Source organism: Apteryx mantelli, chromosome 9 (genome assembly GCF_036417845.1).
Source record: "Apteryx mantelli isolate bAptMan1 chromosome 9, bAptMan1.hap1, whole genome shotgun sequence".
In the NCBI taxonomy this organism is placed as follows: domain Eukaryota; kingdom Metazoa; phylum Chordata; class Aves; order Apterygiformes; family Apterygidae; genus Apteryx; species Apteryx mantelli.
Genome location: NC_089986.1, coordinates 13,278,947 through 13,299,679, shown reverse-complemented (window position 1 = coordinate 13,299,679; position 20,733 = coordinate 13,278,947). Strand labels below are relative to the sequence as shown.

General features: G+C 53.4%; 1 protein-coding gene across 1 annotated transcript; it reads left to right on the top strand.

The window, feature by feature from the left end:
* The first annotated feature begins 442 nt into the window (after positions 1 to 442).
* Positions 443 to 19,158, top strand: BCL6 (BCL6 transcription repressor). Its single transcript, XM_067301779.1, has 10 exons — positions 443 to 504; positions 9,029 to 9,067; positions 10,137 to 10,304; positions 11,328 to 11,549; positions 11,686 to 12,669; positions 13,264 to 13,445; positions 14,578 to 14,745; positions 16,385 to 16,515; positions 17,005 to 17,142; positions 17,855 to 19,158. Exons 3-10 carry the CDS (start codon positions 10,144 to 10,146, stop codon positions 17,996 to 17,998), a joined length of 2,130 nt encoding a protein of 709 aa, XP_067157880.1. The 5' UTR covers positions 443 to 504; positions 9,029 to 9,067; positions 10,137 to 10,143; the 3' UTR covers positions 17,999 to 19,158.
* Positions 19,159 to 20,733: the final 1,575 nt, after the last annotated feature.

Sequence of the window (20,733 nt, the reverse complement as noted above, 5' to 3'; positions counted from 1 at the left end):
GGGGCGCACAGGCTGCGCGCCTTGCGCCTTGCGCCTTGCGCCGCGCTGCGCGGGGGGCCGCGCGCCGGGACCCCGCTTATGTCACCGCCGCGCCAGCCCCGCCGCGCGCTGCCAGGGGCCGCGCGCCGCACCGCCGCCGCGCCCCACGTCACAGAGCACCCGCCGCCACGTGACCCGCCGCCCGGGCGCGACCACTGCGCGCGCGGCGAGAGGGGGGCGCCGCCCCCACGGACCCCCGCCGCCGCCGCCCCCCGCCCCGCGCGGCGGCGGCGGGGGGCGGCGCGGTGGCGGCGAGCGGCGCGGCGGCGGCGGCGGGGGGCGCGCGGCGCGGGGGGGCGGCGGCGGCGGCGGCGGGGCGGCGGGGGAGGGCCGCGGCCCTCCCCGCGCTGGGCGCGGTGGTAGGGTCGGCAGCTCAAATTCCGAGAATTGGGCTCTGTTGATTCTTAGAACTGGGGTTCTTAGAAGTGGTGATGCAAGGAGTTTCTAGGAAAGCCCGGAGACCAGGTGATTGCTGCTGCTATTGCCGCTGCCGATTTTACCCTTTAATTCTCTCTCCCTCTCTCTCTCTCTCTCTCTTTTTTTTTTTTTCGCTCGCTCTCCTCTCCCTCCTCTTTCCCTCCCTGCCCCTCTCCGCCGCTGCCAGTCGCCCTGGCGCCGCGCCGCCGCTATATATTTCTACCGATTTTCGCCTCCCCGCTCCGCGCCCGGCGGCAGGTGCGCGGAGCCGCCCCGACGGGCTGCGCGGCGTTTGGGGCTTTTCCACTTCATATTCCTCCCCCCCACAACCACCACCCTTTGCTTGCCTCTTTTTTTTTTTTTTTAATCCTCCCTTTTTTTTTGTCTTTCTAATTCTTGCTTTTCCCTCTGCCTCCCCGCCGCCACCCGCTTGCCGAGCCGCCTCGACGGGGCGCCGCCGCATCCGCGGGGGGGAGCGGGGCCGGCGGCGGCGGGGGGCTCTGCGGCGGGGGCTGCGGCGCGGGAAGGGGCGGCCGCGGCGGGGTCCCCGCTGTCGCTGCCGCGCCGCGGCGGGGGTCGCCGCCGCCGGGACGATGGTCACGGCGGGTTATCGGCTCTCCCGGACGCGCGCGGCGGGGCCGGGCGGGCGGGCGGCGGCGCCTCGGCACCTGCGGCCGCCGCGGAGCAGGACGGCGGCGGCGCGGAGGTTGCGGCGCTCAGCGCGGCCGCGGGGGCCGCGCGCGCGGGCTGTGTCGCTGTGCGGGGTCTGCGCGCGTGTGCGCGGCGGCGGCGCACGGAGCCTCCGCGCAGGGAGGGAGGCTGGCGGAGCGCGTCCCGCGGGCGGCGGCGGCGCCGCTTGGGCCTTTCCGCATTATTTTCCCCGCTCCCCCCCCCCCCCGCAACACCCGCTTGTTTTTTTTTCTTTTTGGTTTGTTTTCCTCGTCCGTCCGCTACGCGCCCGCGGAAGGGCTGGTGCGGTTTGCAGCCGGCGGCCGGCCGCGCCGCGCTGCGCCGAGCGCGGGGCCGGAGCGGGCGGTGATGGAGAGGCCGAGGCGCTGCGCCCCGGGCAGCGGCGCGCCCGCGGGGAGGCGGCCGGGCCGCTGCGCCCGGCCCCGGAGCGTGCGGGGGGGACGGGACGGGATGGGACGGGACGGGACCCCCCTGCGCCCGCGGGGTGCCCTGCTGCCCCGCGCGGCTTTTGCCCGATGGAAATAAAAAAAGGCACAGCGCCGGCGCTCGCGGAGGCGTGAAGCAACTCTGAATATTACGCGAAAGGCTTAAAGTAATAATAATAATAATAACGCCCGCGGGAGTGGGGGGGGGGTCCTGGAAAGGGGGAGGAGGCCGGGGACAGCGAGCCCCGTGCGCTCGGCGCGGCGCTCCCGCACCCGCCGCCGGCCCCACGCTCGTGCTGCCCGGAGCTGCGCGGCCGCGCAGCGCCCCTCCGCCGCCGGCCCCCCCTGCGCCCCGCCCCGCGGCTCCCAAAAAACAAAAGTGGTGGGGGAGGGGGGGGAAGGCTTTTTTTTTTTAAAACTTTTTTAAAAAAAAGGGCAAAACAAAACCGAAAAAGCCCAACTTTTGTTGTGAAAACTTTTTCGTGGTCGGGCGGCAGCGACCTCTCCCGGCCGCCCCCCTCCCCGCCGTGCCCCCCCTACCCCCCCGCCCCACTCCTGGAGTTTGCAAAGTCACAGTATGAATGTTATGAAATCGCCTCTTGTGAAGGAGGGAAGCGGAAAGCAAGCCGTTTGTTTAGAGAAATCCGCGGCGGCCTCTCAGATGTGCCTAAAAAGCCGCCTTTGACCCTGTTGCATTTCCAAGGAAGAGGCAAATCTGGACTTAAAATCATGAGTCAAAACCAACAGAGATCAACCCTGACTCGGTTAGTTTTTTCCACTGACTCGAGGCGGTGCAGGATCGGTGCTGAGCGAGGCTGGGGCAGGCACCCGAGCCTCGGCAATAAGCAGCGCCGTGGTCTGGCATCTGTGCGGGGCCAAATCCTTGTCGGCGCCACTGGAAGGGGCAGCAGGGCCAGGGTGCAGGATCAGGCCCTCTGTCGATCCTTGGATGCGTGTTGATTGTTGTCCTGGGGTTTTAAAAATTACTGTTTGCAATGTTGTTTCAAAGGCTTACGGGATAAGTGCTTTAAGAATAAATGCTGGCTTCCTTGTAGCAATCCTTGGAGGTGGGGGAGGATTCAGTTCAGAAATTGCTTTGAAAATATTTTAAGGCAGATCTCTTTCTATTTCTCTCTGTCTCTGTGTGTGTGTGTGTGTGCATGTATGTGCAAACATACAGAGATAACTTGAGGTTCTGTTATTTTCTTTTAATGAAGGGATTGCTGGCTTAAATTGCCATCTGTATTATAAGTTCTTTTGCCCCATGAAACAAATCATCAATCCATTAAAATATTCAAAGGCTGTCTAGCAATTTTCCAGAAGAATGGATTATTACATTGTTCCAGTAAGAAAAGACTTCATCTCTGAGTGTTCAATTTTGACTGGCAAAACAGATCAAAGATCTCTTGGGATGCATTTCAATTCCAATTTCCAATCCCCCTCAGTTCTGACTGTCTGAGTCAATATTCAGAGAGGAAGTGGAATTTAACTGGTTAGTTATTATTGCAAAGGAAGAAGTCGGAATGAGAAGTGATTCTTACAAATCCCACCCCAAAAAAAAAACTGTCAAAAGTCTTTATGATACTTCAGACATCCCTGTTCACAGCACTGGGAGGACTTAAGTCTACTGTCTGATGAGGCTAAAATAAACCTAACAGAAACATTAAGTTTTTCAAAACAAGGCTGGAAAAGCTCATAAAAATAATGTTGCTCAGACACATTTTAAGAGAAACAGAATTACATCGACAAAATTATATGTTTTCCAGGTTTGGTTGGGGTGTTTTATTTTCCAAGGGGGAAAATTGCTTCTGCAGCAAAGCTAACTGGTGCCATCTAGTGTTATGTGTTTTCCTTCTTCTCTGGCCGGGGCAGTGGCTGAGCTGGGAGGCTTGGGAAAGCGGGAACGTGTTTATTAACACACTTAAAAAAAGAAAGAAATGCTTGCTAGCTAGGAGGAAGGTGGCAAAGAAGCTCTGGATGCCGCTGAACTTACTTAAGGAGCCTAACTGGAAACAACTGAGCACTTATTAAAGTCACTGGCATTTCCATATGGAGTTCTCTCTGGGTCTTGTCGTGAAAGCACATGTGAAAATCTTTCCAAGTTGTGGTGTTAATCTATCCTTGAATTTCTGCCTGATTTAGGATGTATCATAGAGCTTTTTTTCCTCCCCTCCCCCCTTCCAGCTATGATGGCAGCAGCCTAATATTAATTTGTAGGAATGTTTTTTAGGAAATGCATTAACATTGTCCTCAAAACCCTATTATAAATGCACATGGTAAAACTTAGTGAGGCAATGCTATGTTTTGGGAGCAGGGATGAGTGTCCCTTTTTAAATGCCCCATTAAAAAAAAAAGTCTTGTTCCATATAGTATAGATGAGTAAAACAAAGCTCTAACCAGTATGTGGACTTGTCACTGTGCAATTTATGTACCTCCTCGTATTTCTGTCACTGTGGTCAGCTGAACCATTTCACGCCTGTTAGTTCATGGGCTGTAATGTTTGGTCTGCAAACTCCAGATGAAGAGCATTTACTCGTTCAGTTGGAGCCTGAAATGTTGTTTTCAAGTTTCTGAAAAGTTTGTAAAATCTAAATTCGGTAAAAACTTGACTGCATGTCCGTAACCTCTCATTCAGTTTTATCGTAGTGCGAGTCTATAAACAGGAGTCATGTATGCTGAGTGCCTGTATACTTTTCTAGATCTATTTTTAAACCATTCTTCTGTTTGGCCAGAAGTGGCACTTGGTTTCCATGTTTACAGCAGGCATTGGTGAACCTCAGGAGTTCGCAGTTTGGTTAAATGAGTATCCAAAAGTTAGCTGCTGACCAGTACACTTCTTGAGACTGCAAATTTAGACTGCAAATGTAGTCTTCCTTTTTTTTTTTTTTAATTTAAAATCATGCTAAATCTTGCATGTATTCAGTTGCAGCAGGACACTGAAAGTCAAAAATTTCTTCTCCTCCCTGTCAGGGAGCATGTTGCCTTCAGAGCCACATAACTCCCTGGAAAGCTGAGCAGAGCTGAGGCAGGGAGAGCCAAGGGAGTTGGAGAGGGGAGAAACTTCTGGGCTATGTTATTTCTCTCCTCTCCTTCTCCCAGGCCATGTTCTGCCTTGGGGTTACCCCTCTATTCAGACACATGAGGAGCATGTGGTTGCTCTGTACAGCAAGAAGAGCTTGGGACAAGTGTGCTGCAGGATGGCGAGTTCTGAAGAACGTGTCTCATGTTGGACATGGCACCCTCTGAAACAGATCTTCTTAAACCTGGCTAAATTGGCTAAATAAATACAGTGTGTGGTGGGATGGAGGCGATCTCTACTTCTGGCCAGCAGACCCCAAGTTTGCTTGTGTCCCCCTTGGGTGCTCTGCCAAGTCTAGGCTGGATGCCCGAGCAGCTCCTTGCTGCCAAAATGGGCTGTTGCCACCCTTGGCCCCAGGAGTGTAGAGAGGGGAAGGGGATGTGTTGGCTTGTGAGTTATGGCCCTGGTGTGGGGTAGGGATGATGGGACACAGCTCAGCTGTGCTGGGTCCTGGGTCCCGGGTCCCACAGCAGGGAGCTGCTGAGGACCCAAGCTGCACTCTGCTGTCTGGGCAGCACCTTGGCGCAGGGCTTGGTGTGGGCAGAGCGCCGCCTCGGCCTCCTGCTCTCTTGAGTAGCTCCCTTGACCTCAGATGAGATGGAATTCCTGCCTTCATTTGAAAAATTAACATGCCAAATTGTTTGGGGTCATTTTGAAATACTGAAGGTTTGACTCCTTGCTTCCCAAGGGCACTTGCTGGCTCTGCCTCGTAGTTGGATCTTGACTGTGTAAAGGGCAGGGGGAATCCTCTCAGTGGAAAACAGTGGAGATGTTTTTAGTATTTCCCCCCCCCCCCCCCCCCGCATTTTCTTTTGCAAAGACCAGAACAACTTGAGCTGGGCCCACTTTCAAGGGCAATCCTTTTAAATCCTCTTTTGAAGTACAGACTCTGAAGTTCCCTGCAGCGCTCAAGAAAATATGCCATTTTCCTGGTTCCAAGCGCTGATAATAAACCCGTCCAGATAATGTATTGCATTTCCTAGAAACATTTGTTTGCTGGCAGGAAATTGGATCGGACTGAAAGTTAGCAGAGCCGCTTGATACAGCGAGTGCAATCCACTCACGGAAGGGTACAATGGAAAAAACTACAGGGCTTGCACTAGCGATGCTGCTTTTGATCTGTGCTGACAGTGTGCGCTAGGACTCCTCTTGGGCTCGCCCTTTTTCAGCTGTTATTAACCAAGCCACGTTTTGGCCTAGACACCAAACAGAAGCTGCTAAATTAATAAAATTGTGCTCTGACAGCTAAAGGATGCTTAGTGCCCCCTGACTGCATGACACCGGGAAATCAGAGCTGGGCACTCGCCCAACCCCAGTGCAGAGCATCCTCTTCCCTGTGGCTTGTAGGGCCCATGGCTGTGCCTGGGGCTCCCCCGTTCCCCCTGCCTCTAGTCCCTGTGTGGGAGCACCCAGGTGTCCCTTGATGGGGTGGGGGGGTGCTGGCAGGGGTGTCCCAACAGGCAGCTGCTTGTTCACGCTGTGCTGGTGCCCTGCAGCAGGGCAGGGACTAAGGAGCGGAGGCAGGATGGCGCTTCCCCTGGGCGGGTGGTTTCGGAGCGCTGTGTGGGATGGAGCTGTGGGGAAGAGAGACTTCACCCAGCTGCCCCTCCAGGGTGAGGAGAGGCCCATCGGCACCGCAGGCTCTGGAGCACCACAGGGTGGCGGGGTAGGAGAACGGGGCGCTGGGGGGTGGTTGCTGCCTTTCCCCGAACTTAGTGTGGTAGGGGGGTGATGAGGGGGTCTCCTCCATGCAAAGGGGATAGAGGAGCAAGGGCATCTCCCTGTGCGTGGCAGGGGGCTTCCCTATTCACCAGGGGATGAAGGATGGAAAGGGATTCGCTATAAATCCAAGAGAGGATGGATTTGGGGTGGGGGGTGGTGCCAGGATCTCCCCCTTGCAGAGGGGAAGCTCTGGGGGTCTCCCCTCTGCATGGGTGGAGTGGAGCTGAGCAGGGCTTCCCCCATGCGCAGAGAGTGCTGGCTGTGGTGCTCCCTCCCTGCGCCTGCCAAGCCGGCCGCCGCGGCAGGGCAGCGTTGGCCCCGGGCTCCCTTCCAGGAATGGGTTTTCTCGGGGAGGTGCTGGCAGGGAAGGGCCATTCCGTGAACCGCCGGGGCAGACCCGCAGCCTTCCTGGAAGGCAGTGGCGGTAATAGTCCCATGCCTCCCCCCCGTGAAACGGGCCGTGCACCTGGCCCAGACCTTCCTCTCTGGGCACAGCAAGCCCTGGCGTGCACCGCCGCGCAGCACCGAGCGCCCCAGGCTGGCCTGAAACCTGCAAGGTACCGAGCAGGAAAGCTGGGGGGGGGGGGCCCCTTGGGGTGATGCTGCAGCCCCAGCCAAGCCTCGGGGCGCCTCGTGGGCTTTGGCAGGGGGAGCAGAGAAAGCCATGCTGGGCCACGGCAGTCTTCTCTGCTTCCCATCCCTGTCCCCTTCTCTGCTGGTCCCTGGGTCTTGGCATCCTCCCGTGCTCAGGGTGCAGCGACGGTCCTGTGTGGAGGCCGGGAAGGGCAGGGTTAACTCCGGCTCAGCGCAGCAAGGGGAAGGAAGGTCCCTCTCCCTCTACGCGCCCACATCCTGCAGCCGGGAGCGCTTGGGATGCACCTGCCCAGCTCCCCGGTCCGTGGGCGGCGCAGGGGGCTGGGCAGCTCCTGCAGCGGCGCAGGCGGCACTGGGGAGAGATGATTTTGGAGGGTAAGGAGGCTGTAAGGAGGTGGGAGAGGAGCGGGGTGCTCCCTGGCTCGGCAGCACCGTGCCCTCGCTGCGGGAAAGGGAGTTCGGTGACAGCGGCAGCTCCTCACGTGATGTTCAAGGGCGCAGAGTTCATCCTGCAGTTTGTAACTTTGTTAGTTTATAAATGGGTCAGCTTGTGATGGCTCGGTGACACCAGGGTAAGGCTCCGGGAGCTCGGAGGAGTTCGCGGCACGTCCGCCAGCACGGCCGAGGTCGGGACGTGACCCGACCAGCCGGGACGTATGCAATCTGCTGGTGCGGAAACACGGATGCGTGCTGGGCTCCTTACAGAGCGCTGTAAGTCCCTTGGCTTTCGAGTGAAGGTAGCGAGCGGCTGGCAGCCAGTGTGTACAGAGAGGTCAGAGTCTGCAGTATTTGGGAAATGAGTCACTTTTTGTGTGTGTCAAGCTCTAAGCTAGCAGGGCTCAGAGCAGCTCTGAAGATTTGCATTTGATCTCTGGAACGGGGTTGGCAAGATGCTGTTCTGGGTTTTGCGTGCGATACCTTGCCTTAAATCACGCCTCTTCTTCCCACCCCAGTATCTGTGGAGATACGGGGAGAGCTTGGGCTCTACATTTGAGCATCTCCTGCAAGGGAGAGGGAAGGGGACACTTGTCCTTGCAGGGCTGGATGGGATCCCTGCAAGTGCCGGAAATCATCTGTGTCACTTTGCTCCTGAGAATTTTGGGGTCAGTCCTGAAAATAGTGTGATGAGGGTTTCGGGGTGCACAAACTTTGTGCACTTATTTATTATGGTTTTCCTTGTTCCTGTCAGGGCGGCTACCTGAGAGCCCTCATCCTGGCATTGGTACCAGGTCAGCTGTGCTAATAATTTTTAAGGAAGTTGGGAAATAATAGCCTGAGTTTTGGAAGGCATTTAACTCCTGTATTTCCTCGCTGTGCAGCCCCAGTTATGTAGCCCATGAAGCCAGCAGGGGGAGGCAAAAATTGCAGTTCTGGGGAAAGCTTTTCCGCTAGCCTGGACAAGGCATTTGTTCTGGGTGTGCTTCCATCTCCGCCACTCACTTCTTATGTGATCCTGGCCAAGTCACTTCAATACTTCACGTCCGCATCTTCCAAAGTCTGTTTGGGAGTGCCATCCCCAAGCATTTTCACTGGCATCTGAAGTGTGTTGGTATCCTGAGAGGGGCAGTAACTATTCTGGAGGACTGAATTCAGGCTCTGTCGAGGTTTCTGAGCAGAGTGGCAGCGGATGTGTAAGTCATACCTGTTAATGAGGTGCTGGGAATATGGCATTGGTATTGGATATGGCACTGGCTGGGAATTTGGTCTTGGCAGGGGAGAGTTATCTCCGAAAGAAGTGGTGAGAAAATTCTTGCTTGACTTCCCTTCCCCACCTGCCTTTAAGTTCCTGAGTCATGGAAATGAAAATCTCCTTGGCATACGCCCATGGTTTGGGCTAGAGGGTGTGGAAGAAGCTATGATTGGATTCTCAAAGCCTGTGGTTGTGATAAGAACATACTGTACCGGAAGAAACAAATGTTAACCTTACTGGAGAGTAGAAGGTTGGTTATCTCTAGCTTTTATCCCACTGATACTCTAGCGAAACAACAAGCTCATGTCCTTTCATGGTCAATTTATATTTATCAGCTAATGTGGCATTTGTTTTCTTGTGCTTTATTTGTAGGTTTGAAAGAAACTTTTGGACTGTGAATTGAGGCATTGGGTATGTAAATTTAAACTTTGTGCTCCCCCCCCGCCCCTTCCCTTAAACATGTTGAATGAAATGTTTCATTAGACCCAGCTGGAATTTGTTTTCAGGAGAGCAGCTGCTCTGTAGAAAATACTGTACGTTCATATCTCGCTGGGAAAGGAGGAGGAGATGGGGTTGCAGGAGGGAGTTGATCATTGAAGAATTTGGCATTTAAGATGCACATTCTAGCCTAAACTTCAGACAAGCGATTTTTGGACTCTCCTGGGTACAGGATGGCAAGCTGCTTGCAGGGCATCTCTGACACAGATCAAAGGGCTGTTGTGTTGGGGGAAGGCTTCATACTCCTTGACTAACCCAAGCCTTCCTCGCTTGGAGAGACTGGGCTGAAGTGTGGGTAGCAATCCAGCAGGTTAGATGAGTTCTGTTCCTGACTACTGCCATTGATTTATTGGGAAATTCTGGACAGGTCTTCTCCAAAGTGGCCACTTGGAGCAGTAGCTTTGATGGTTGGTGAGGATTGGTGCTCCACCGTGGGCTGTTTTCCAGATGTTGAAATCCTTGCAGCTTCTGTTGGGACAAGACTAGTTTTGATTCCCATGGCTGGATCTGCAGCCAGCCAACAGATGGGTGGGGGAATGGTGCTTGAGGAAGGTCTGGAGACTGGGAAGACAGAGTGTTGGGAGCTTTGTGGAGTCAAACCCAAGGAGCAGTCATGGTGGGAGGAGTGGGCTGGGGTGGAGCGATCATGGGTGAGGCAGGGAGAAAGAGGAGCCAGTTAGCTAATCGTCAGGAGGGTCTGGTTGCCTTCACCCACCAGCTCGCTGGGTGGAGCTGAGACACTAGGTCTTGCTGTCCCAAGGACCTTGCTGGGCAGCCTGGCAGGCACTTGGGGTGGAAGCTGAAATGCAGTCACGTCCCCATTTGTTGTTTCTCCTGGGGATGAGAAGCTAGTGCTGTCACCACCAATGGCGCTTTGCCATCTGAACCCTTCCCAGAGTGGCAGCTGTCTCTTTGCTGGGTTTAGGGTGCTTTCCTGGCTGTTTCTCCGTTCCCATCCTCCTCCACCTTGTGTTTTGAGCAGACTCAAGATGGCCTCACCAGCAGACAGCTGCATCCAGTTCACCCGCCACGCGAGCGATGTCCTCCTCAATCTCAACCGCCTTAGAAGCCGGGACATCCTGACAGACGTCGTCATCATCGTGAACCGGGAACAGTTCAGAGCCCACAAAACAGTCCTCATGGCCTGCAGGTGAGTGCAGGACCCTGTTCCTCTGTCCCTTTCTGTTCCCTCTGCTTTTGGCCACCTGCAACACTGCTGAGTCCCCTGGGAAGCCTGCAGGTTTTACAGACAGGGAAACTGAGGCAGGGAAGCAGAATTCAAACAGGCTTCTAAGAAACTTGTACTAGAAAAGGAGTTAGAGCTGAGACCTTTTATCTGTAGCGTGGTGCCCAGACTTCTCTCCTTCTTGCATGCATACATCTGCCCACACGCAATCCCTTGAGATAAACAGGAGCGTGGCAGGCGTGGGCTGCGTCTCTGAAGGCAGAGCACAAACGCTCCATCAGGGCAGGGAAGGGGAGGGAAGGCTGGATATTCACTGGGGTGAGCAAGTCCTTTGTGACTGCAGTGTCCTCTGTCACTGCTATTTTTAGAGCTGTTCTTCCCTGGCCCCCAGTCCTCCGACTGCACCCACCTCTGCTGATTTTCAAGCAAGCCTGGTGGGATCTGAAATCCCTTTCCAGGTCCAGGATTGCTTCCTAGCAAACTCTTAATTAACATCCCACTATCACTCAGTTAAATCACTGCAGATGCTTTCCAGGGTCTCCTGTTGACAGGGTGTGTGGACATGGAAAAGCAAGGATTTAGCTATTAGAACATTTGAAAAATGTTTTGCCAACATTTCCTTTTTTCTGGTTAAAGTGTGTGCGTGGATCTCCCAAGAGGCTTTTGAAAGAAATGAGACACAGTGGGAAGGGGTTGGCAGTGGTAAGAACAACAAAAAGGGGGAATTTCTAAACCAGGGCAATGGGGAGTTGTTGAGCAGGTGAGATCTAAAAGCAGGCTGTTCCGGTTGGTAAAAGTGCAGAGCAGAAGACGCTTACTAAGCTGGGAAACCAAGCTTGATAATAAGGGGGAAGCTCAGGGAATGCAGTAATTGCCTCTGGCTCCTTTACTGTTCAAGAACCCCTCTGTGCTAAGGGATTTCAGACAAATTCTTTCTTCTTCTGAATTGTCGTCACACTCATTTTTCTCTCTGTCTCCTCTCTTCAGTGGCCTCTTCTACAGCATCTTCACTGACCAGCTCAAATGCAACTTGAATGTCATCAATCTGGACCCCGAAATCAACCCGGAGGGGTTTTGCATCCTCTTGGACTTCATGTACACGTCCCGCCTGAACTTGAGGGAGAACAATATCATGGCTGTGATGGCCACAGCGCTGTACCTGCAGATGGAGCACGTGGTTGATACTTGCCGAAGGTTTGTCAAATCTAGGTGAGAGCCATGAGTGAACTTTGGAGAGCCTGGGATGGTGTGTTTGGGTGGGAGGGGGGAGAACTGACATAGTGTCTGTGAACTTATCCTTGAGTACAGAAATGACTGTCTGTCCCTCCTTTTTGCCTGGTTACAGTGAAGCTGAGATGGTGTCTGCTATGAAGACTCCAAGGGAAGAGTTTTTGGCTGGCCGGATGCTGAGCCACCCAGAGGTGATGGCTTATCGGAGCAGAGATATCTCAGAGAACAGCATGCATCTCCGAAATGGGTCCCTTTGTGATGGGAGGGCCTTTGCACCTGGCTTGTTCAATAGTTTGTCTGGATCCTCCATTTCCTACCCTGGATACAGCCCTCTCCCTCTAAATGGCTTCCTTGTGGATGATGAGTTGCGAGAGATGAGGATGCCCCTCTCCGAACTCTCAAGGGCAAGTGCCTTCCCCAAGGAGAGGATTCTGCCATGTGACAGCTCTCGGACAATCCCCACTGAGTACATGAGAACCATCACCGACATCTCGGCCAACATGTGCCACGCCACGATCTATGCTCCGAAAGAAGCTGCTGCTGAAGAAGCCAGGAGCGACATGCACTACAGCGTAGCCTCTGGCCCCAAACCCGTTGTCCCCTCAGTCCGGAACAACTCCTACTTCTCTTGTGACAAAGTGGCCAAAGAGGAGGAGCGGACGTCTTCAGAGGATGAGATCAGCCAGCACTTTGAGCCCACCAACACCCCTCTGGATCGCAAGGGACTCATTAGTCCCCAGAGCCCCCAGAAGTCAGACTGTCAGCCCAACTCGCCAACTGAGTCCAGCAGCAGCAAGAACGCCCGTATCGGTCAGAGCTCCAGCTCTCTGGTCACCAAGAGCCCCACAGATCCCAAAGCCTGCAACTGGAAGAAGTATAAGTTCATCGTCCTCAACTCTCTCAATCAGAACACCAAGCAAGACAGTGCTGACCAGAACGAGATGGGAACCCTCTCTCCTCGCACCTACATGCCCATGTCCACCTGCCAGCAGTCCATGGAGCCAGAACATCTCAATGTGCAATCCCCGACCAAGATGAGTGTGAGTGGAGAAGATTCCACTATCCCACAAGCGAGCAGACTCAACAATATTGTTAACAGGTGAGAAGATTCCCCCAAAAGACAGAACTCCCTGCATTGTTGGTGAGGGTTTGGAAGTGTGTGAAATAGCTGTAGCATTGGGCTGGGGAGTCCGGCTGCGACCAGGTGGAAACCTCTGCATTGGTGGAGCACTGCCAGTGACGTCGGCTGGGTGCCAGCCATCCGCACAGTAGCAGTGCTGGTCTGGTCTGGCAGTGAAATTGGGAACATTGGGTCAGGAATTCCTGGCTCACTCTGCAGCTTTGGATGGTTTCTGAGCCTGGATTCACCCAGCCTGTTTTCACCTGAGTCCCTGTGCCTAGAGTTTTTGGTTGGCTGTGTGCTCTGGAAAGGCCTAACTTGCTGGGAACAGTACACTATCCCCTGGACCCGGATGTTCCTAGAGAGCTTTGAGGTTGCTTGGTGATGGGCACCTGAAGCGTGAGGCGCAGGGACCAGTTGTTGATCAGGGCTCTGCTGTGCATCTCACCACAAAAGTCTCCCCATAAAACATGGATGTTCCTCGTGTCTGGAAGGGTGCAAACATCAAGGGCCTAATAGCTCAAGCACAGCAAGAGCCTTCTCACGGCTGTGTGCGTTGCTGTCCTTCCACAGGTCCCTGGATGGGTCCCCTCGGAGCAGCGAAGGGCAGTCCCCACTGTACATGCATTCATCGAAGTGCAGCTCCTGTGGCTGCCAGTCCCCACAACATGCTGAGATGTGCCTTCACACCCCTGGCTCAACCTTTGGAGAGGAGATGGGGGAAACCCAGTCTGAATACTCTGACTCCAGTTGCGGTGAGTCTCCCATCCCTGCTTACCTTTCCAACTGGCAGTCTAGGGATCTGTGCAGTCTAGTGACCTATCCACCCAGTGCCCTTCATCCAAGTTGGCAGTCAAAACTGTCTCTGATGCTGATGGGTCCCAAAGTGCTTTACAGTGCCTTGCTCACTGGCTGACCAGCTCTGTGTGCGCACCTGAGGGATGCACACACGTGGGGATTGCTTCTGCTCTCCTCCTGCTTTTCCCTCCCAACACCATCTAGACACTTTGTGCGAGGAGTTAGTCACATGCTGCTACTTTGGCAGCTAAGGACAGGAAACGAAATACACCCCACCCCACCAGAACCATAGGAGAACAAGCTTGGCAGATGTAATGACCCTAATGGAAATTGGGCAATATAGTGTGTCTCATGCATCCGTCATGGTATCTTCATTATCAGGGAGCCTAATGTGCACATCTGGAGAAACGCAGATAATGAGGCTTGCAATGCTGTTGCAAAACTCCACAGGCCCAGAGACGGGTATCTTTGCACCCATCTGCCCATAGCTCAGGGAGGGGGAATGCAGAATTGTTTGTTTTCCTGTGGTGTGAGATGAGATCCACAAAGGGAACCCAGGTGTGGTGATGCTCAAGGCTAAAACACTTAAGAGTTAGGTGCCCTTGTACAGGGGGACCTGCCTGGTGCTCCAGATGTTGACAATCTTCCCATGCTCGGGGAAGACATCTGTACACATAAAGGTTTAAGGCCTATGAAGGTGCTGGAATTGCTCCAGGGCTGAGCATGCATCCTTTGGAGGGTGCCTGATAACTTGGGTGCCTTTGTAGACCTCCCTGAAAGATGCCTAGGTGAGATGCCTGACTTCCTGTGCTGCAGGAGCAGCTTTAATAAGCAGTAGTTCATGTCGCACTGGAGGAGAGGTGGCTAGGGATTACTTTGCCCTCTTAAGCCACATGTGTTCTTGCTGTGTGTGCAAGAAGGCTGTGGAGGTAACAGTGTGGTGCAAGTGCTGCTGACCTCAAACATCTGGGCTCAGCATCTTGTTCCAACACTTGCTCTGTTGGCTGCCCCTCTCTGGCCAAACTCTAGACCACAGCCCACCGAGGAGCCAGATTACCCATCTCATTGCTCTCCTCTCTGCCCTCCCAGAGAACGGAGCCTTCTTCTGCAATGAGTGCGACTGCCGGTTCTCTGAAGAGGCCTCTCTCAAGAGACACTCTCTGCAAGTCCACAGTGACAAGCCCTACAAGTGCGATCGCTGCCAGGCCTCCTTCCGCTACAAGGGGAACCTCGCCAGCCACAAAACCGTCCACACAGGTATGGCATCGGCCTTGGAGAGGACTTACTGGGGAGGCTTACTGAGCAGTGCTCAGATGTTTACTGTACAGTTTGTCCCAGATGCGGCGTTCCCTGCTCTGTGTCACTAGTTGTCTGTGCTGGGAAGAGCGAGGCACTGGTGCAAAATGCTTTCCTCAGTGCTATCAGGGAGCCTGGATGCCTGGGTTCTGCCGCTTCTTAGGCAGAGCGCCTAACCTGTCTGGGATTCAGCTATAAATAGGGGAAGTACTGCCCTACTTCCTAGGGTGACTGGAGCTTAGTTGCTGTAAAGCACCGGACGCTGCTGTTTTTGAAGGTGGCTTGCAAAACATGTGGCTGGGAGCAGACTCATGCCCTCTGGATTACTTTGTGGTGGATAAAAGAAGGGTTCAAAAGCTCGTTTAGGGAGAAACCTGTATTTTTCCTACATCCTAGAAATTCAGATCATATCAAGCTTGGCAGAAACTCTGCTGATGGGAAAAATCTGTGAATGGATGGACTCTCTGTGAATCATCACAATGAAAGCTGAGAAAGGAAAGGGATATTAAGGGTTTAGTCATTTGCTGACAAACATGGGGATTTCTTCTTGCTTTTATTAATGCTTAACATGCCAAACAAGGAGTTTGCATGTTGGGGAAGTCTGTGCTAAAGACTCAGTGCTGCTTTACTCAATTTGACATAATGCCTTAGAGTCTCACTTAAGCTTTATGAGGCCTGCACAGACGAATAAAACGATACATGTGCTGGGTTAGGGTTTGAAGGTGTGAGGGGGTAGAAGTCCCCTGGGCCCTCCAGGTCCTTTGGATACATCAGGGAAGAACTGAATTACTGCCCTGATGTTCTTGAATCAAAAACAAAAGGAGAAGGCAGGAGAAGAAATGATGTCTGTTTCCCCACTCCCCGCTGAGCCCATCTTTATCCATCCTAAAGAAACTTGTTGAAATCTTTTTGCAACTCTCCACTGGCCGTGAGAAAGTCGGCTGGGGCCGACAGCAGTAATTGTAACTGAATAATGACTTGGGAGCACTGTCGCTGGGCGTGCCTTGGCTTTCCGCTCTATCAGCTCTTCTCACTCCTCTAAAGAGGTGATGAACAATTGAGACGGGATGTGCTCAAGACCATTAGGAGACCAAATCGAGCCAGGCAGCTCTGCGTGGCTTACTCACAGCTGTAGAGAAGTTCAGGGTGCCAGACTGTCGCTGGGCCAGGAGGAGTGAAATTGTTAATCCTCGCTGGCAGAGCTGGCCGACGTTTTCTTTCACGTCAAAGGCTGCACCTCCCAACCCAGAGAAGACAATAGTAGCATAACCCTCTGTCCCTGGGAGGAGCTGGGGGACAGAGGCTGCTCCTGCCTAGACTTCCCTGCTAAAAATACCCATGTGCTGTGCGTGAGCCGCATGCCGGAGGGCAGGCTCTGCAGTGCCCAGCTGGCTCCCGCGTTGCACCCAGCTCAGGGATGCCCTGGGCTGACCTGGCTGCTGCCAAGCTCCAAAGCAAACGACGGGAGTTGGAGCCTGTAGGTTGTGCCATGGGGCTGACACCTGGAGACTACAGGGGCAGCAGCTCTGGGGAGCGCTCTGGCACTCAGGTGCTAAGCAAGCTGGTATTTATCCCCTCTCCCTTTCTTTTGGTTCAACAGGGGAAAAACCGTATCGCTGCAACATCTGTGGGGCACAGTTCAACCGGCCAGCCAACCTGAAAACCCACACACGCATCCACTCTGGAGAGAAACCATACAAATGCGAGACCTGCGGAGCCAGATTCGTCCAGGTGTGCATTGCCATCGGTACCTGCAGTGTCAGGGGAGGTGGAGATGGCCAGAGCCTCGTGTCCAAGACCTGCAACCCTCTTCCCATGAAATAACAGAATAAATAGGGGCTTTGAGCTCCTAGAGGGCCAGTTTGCTGGCTTACTAAGAAACCTGATTTCTGGTTTTAACTTCTCTCCTCCATTTCCTGTTATGGATTGGAGACCTCAGACCTCAGACACTTGTGGCTCTGACTGCCAGCTAGAACGTATGGGAAAAAAAAAAAAAGAGCCCATGGAGTTTTGGCTGAGCAAGGACTGAGGGATTGAACTCGCAGCCAGGATTTGGGCTGTTGTGGTGGGAGGGTGTACTGGTCTAGACCAACCTCGTGTGAGGCCCCCTCCTGCAGATCCCCCGAGCAGTGCTGTCCCCAGGGTGGCTGGGCAGAGCCCTCCTCCCGGATGCCCTGCCTGCTCCAGGGCTGCTCCTGTAACCCGGCTGCTCTTCCACAGGTGGCTCATCTCCGTGCTCATGTGCTAATTCACACCGGGGAGAAACCTTACCCCTGCGAAATCTGCGGCACGCGCTTCCGGCATCTGCAGACGCTCAAAAGTCACCTTCGAATCCACACGGGAGAGAAACCGTATCATGTGAGTGACCTTGCTCCTTGCGGGGAGCTCGCGGCCAGGAGGGGAGCGCTGTCAAACCCGGGGGGTGGGAAGGCGCTTGGGCGTTCGCATGGGCCTGCCTCAGCACCAGCTCCTGAGCGCCCTTCACTAGCCTTGCGGGGCCTTACAGGGCCGTTTGCCAAGGTCACGTCTGCTCCCTGTGCCCTGTCCCTTGCTCACGCGTTAGCTGATGCCAGCGTGGTATTTTGTCACGACCGGCCGCGCTGGAAACTGGCTCTGGTTCTGACACGCGTCCCAGCCTGGGTACATCTTAGCTGTTCTTTTTTCTCTCGCCTCTCCTGGAAGAAGGTCACGCTTCTCCAAATAGCTGTGGCTTAAATTACTGCCTCTGGTCGTGCATAGGGACGGGGCAGAGCCCTTTGAGCCTCTCGGCGAAGGAGCTTGGCGCTTTGTTCCTAGGGAGCCAGCGTCCCATCCTAAGTGACCTTGGTCTTTGTACATCTCTTAAACCGAGGTCAGGATTAAGGGCTCAAAGAGGGGCAGCTCAGGACCCCTGGATCGTGCTTGAGCTTCTCTAGGGCAGCCCTGGCTAAACGCCCCAGCTGCCCGCATCCCTGCTGTTCCCCATCCGTGCGGGGGGTGCTCTGGGGCAGCTCACGACGGGCAGGCGTTTGCGCGGGCGCAGCCGGACCGTTGCCTCTCACGCCCTCCGCCTTGCCTCTCGCCCCCGCAGTGTGAGAAGTGCAACCTGCACTTCCGCCACAAAAGCCAGCTGCGGCTTCACCTCCGGCAGAAGCACGGGGCCATCACCAACACCAAGGTGCAGTACCGCATCTCGGCGACCGAGGTGCCTCCGGAGCTCCCCAAGGCGTGCTGAAGGCCGAGGATTTCCCCAGAGGCGTCGCAGGGGGGAAGGGTGGGGAGGGAAGTTGTCCAAAGGATACTTGCAACACTTAAAAAGAAAAAAAGAAAAAAAAAAAAATCATCACATGATGGAGTGCCTCTAAACCCATAGCGCAGATAGGTGGAAAAACATTAGAAAGAAAAAAAAAGAAAATACACGGGTTTTATTTTTTCCCAGTTATGTGAAACTAAAAGAAAAATAAAATAAAATTATTCAGATCTTATTGTATATAAAACATAAAAATAAAAATAGTCATTTTAAATGTCTGTGCAGTGGAGTGTTGATAAACTCTGGAGTCTAACCTTCACAGCCTTTGCCGTTTGAAGATGAGGAATGTAATGTTGATTTATGGGAACAGATTTTTTTCTTTTGTATGCAAAATGTGTGTTCTTTTAAAGAGAAAGTATGCTATTAAAGAGAGGGCTTTAACTTTTTTAACCAAAGGTGAAGGAATCTATGGCAGAGTTGTAAATATATATAGATATAAATATATAAATATATATATAAAATAAATATATATAGACCTTTAAAAAAGCTATATTAAAAATATATAAAATGCATTAAAGACTCAGTTGGACTCTGCAGGCAGAAGCCACTCTGAGAATCTTTATTATGATAGAGCACTTAACGAGATATTTTAAAGTATTGCATCTGTACAAGTAAGAAAATATTTTGTCTAAATGCATCAGTGTATTTGTATTTTTTTGCAAGTGAAGGTTTACAATTTACAAAAAAGTGTGTATTAAACCAACAAAGCTGCAGAAGGAATTTAAAATAATAATAAAGTGTAATTTTTTTGTTCTAGTTCTCAGTCTGTATATATGTAAAATGTGGTTTCGCACGGTGCCTTTCTTTTCAATGGAAGTTTTCGATGTATGGACTATATTGAGCTCAGTTTCTTCTTCAAGGTACAGCCTGACGTTGCAAAAGGAGTTTTGGTGGAACTCTCTATTGGGGAATGTTTTATTTTTGTTTATTTTTTGTTTTGGTTTTTGGTTTTTTTCCAGTCTTATTTTACATGCTTGTGTTATAAACAATCTCGGGAGACAGGGTTTGGGCTGTGTCTAAACTGCATTAATGCGTTCTGTAAAATATAGCTGTACAAATAAAAGAATAAAATGAAGAAAAGTGAAGTATGATGGAGTGGGAGTTCTGTTCTTGCCTGTCCTTCTCCTTAAATGTCTCAAATGTGAATCCTTGCCCTGGGAAGGGGCTTGAGCATCCCAAACCTGGGCACAAGCTCTTGGCTCAGTGCAGCTCTGGCCCCACATCAAAAGCGGCTCTGGTTAAAGCAGCCTTTTCCAGGCTGTGGCCTTCCCTGGGAGCAGTTCGAGGAGGCAGAAGCTGCTTCTCCCTTGCTCGCCCGTGAGAACGTTGGCCATGAGGATCACCAGCAGCAGATGAGGCTTTTAAAGCTTAGTGCCCAGCAGTGCAAGAGTGGGTGGCTGGCAAAGCCCAGAGCTGCCTCTTTTAGCCCAAATACTCCACCACTTGCAGCTGGGTTGAGCAGAGGTGGCCTTTGGTGCAAGGTTGGAGCAAGACTCTAGCTCACTGCACTGGATCCCGGTGGGCCTGTCACGTTCTCCCATCTCCTACTTGGTGTTTTAGGCGATTGCACCAAGCAGCCAGTAGAAATAGGGCAGAGCTAGGAAGAGACCCTTTGCTGGGAGTCCTAGGGCTGCTTCCAGATAGCCAGAGAGTTATTTATATTTCCTGGAAACTGGTGCGCTTGCCAGAGTTGCTCAAGGAGGAAATCTGCCTGCAGTAGCCGGCAGAGCAGCTGCTTTCCAGCGCTGATGGCATGGGGGCTCCCTGCGTGGGGCTGGCGGTTCGGCCGTGTTGCGCAAGGGTTCAGTGGCGCTGGGTTTGTAGCCCCCTCCAGGAACTCGCTGGTCGATCGCATCTCCGGGCCGTGAGCCATCACACGCTGGCTGCTGGCCAGGGGTGAGAAGGTCCAGGCTCGTGGGAGTCGAGGCAGCTGTGACGAAATCCCCAGGCTCTCTCCCATTAACAGCAGGAAGCAGTTGAGTTCGTCTGCGCAGCTCTGTGCAGACCTGGGGGCTGAAGCCAATGGGCAATCAGGCCCCTGGGAAATGGGGATGCTCTGGAGCACGTGCGAGTATCATGCTCTGTGCAAGCATCGCAGTGTGTCTTTGCTCGTGAAGACGCGCTGTTTGCAGAAAGCCAAGAGCCTCATCCAAAGGGCCTCCGAATTATACCAGCCAGTCTGGCTGCAACCAGAGCTGGTGTGGAGTGGGGGCCGCAGGTCAACACGGTGGTGAGGTCTGAGCTGGTTGGGTTTTATTTCATTTTTACTTAAATGTTAGTTCATGGATTTTTTTAGTGCAGGGCTGGAGGGTGATTCATGGTTGGTGGACTTTGAAATATTAGCAGGAAGGGGAGGACCTAGCAGGTCCATGGTGAAGGGGAAGGGGAGGATGGGCTTTCTCATGTGCTGTGGGACACAGACGGGCACAAGACAACAAGGAGCAGGCCTGCGTGTGAGGGAAACATAGCATTTCCTTTGTATTGCTGCTCAATTTGGGCCCATCCCTCATGCCAAGCATCCTTTCCAGGGAGCGAGGCGGACCAGAGGGTTGGCCAGGATCACTGCCTGGGCAGCCTGCCGCCAGGCTCTCTTTGTGGGGGTGAGCTCCTCTCACCTGCAAAACCTCCCTTCTTGTGCCTCCTCCCCAGGCAGGAGAGCT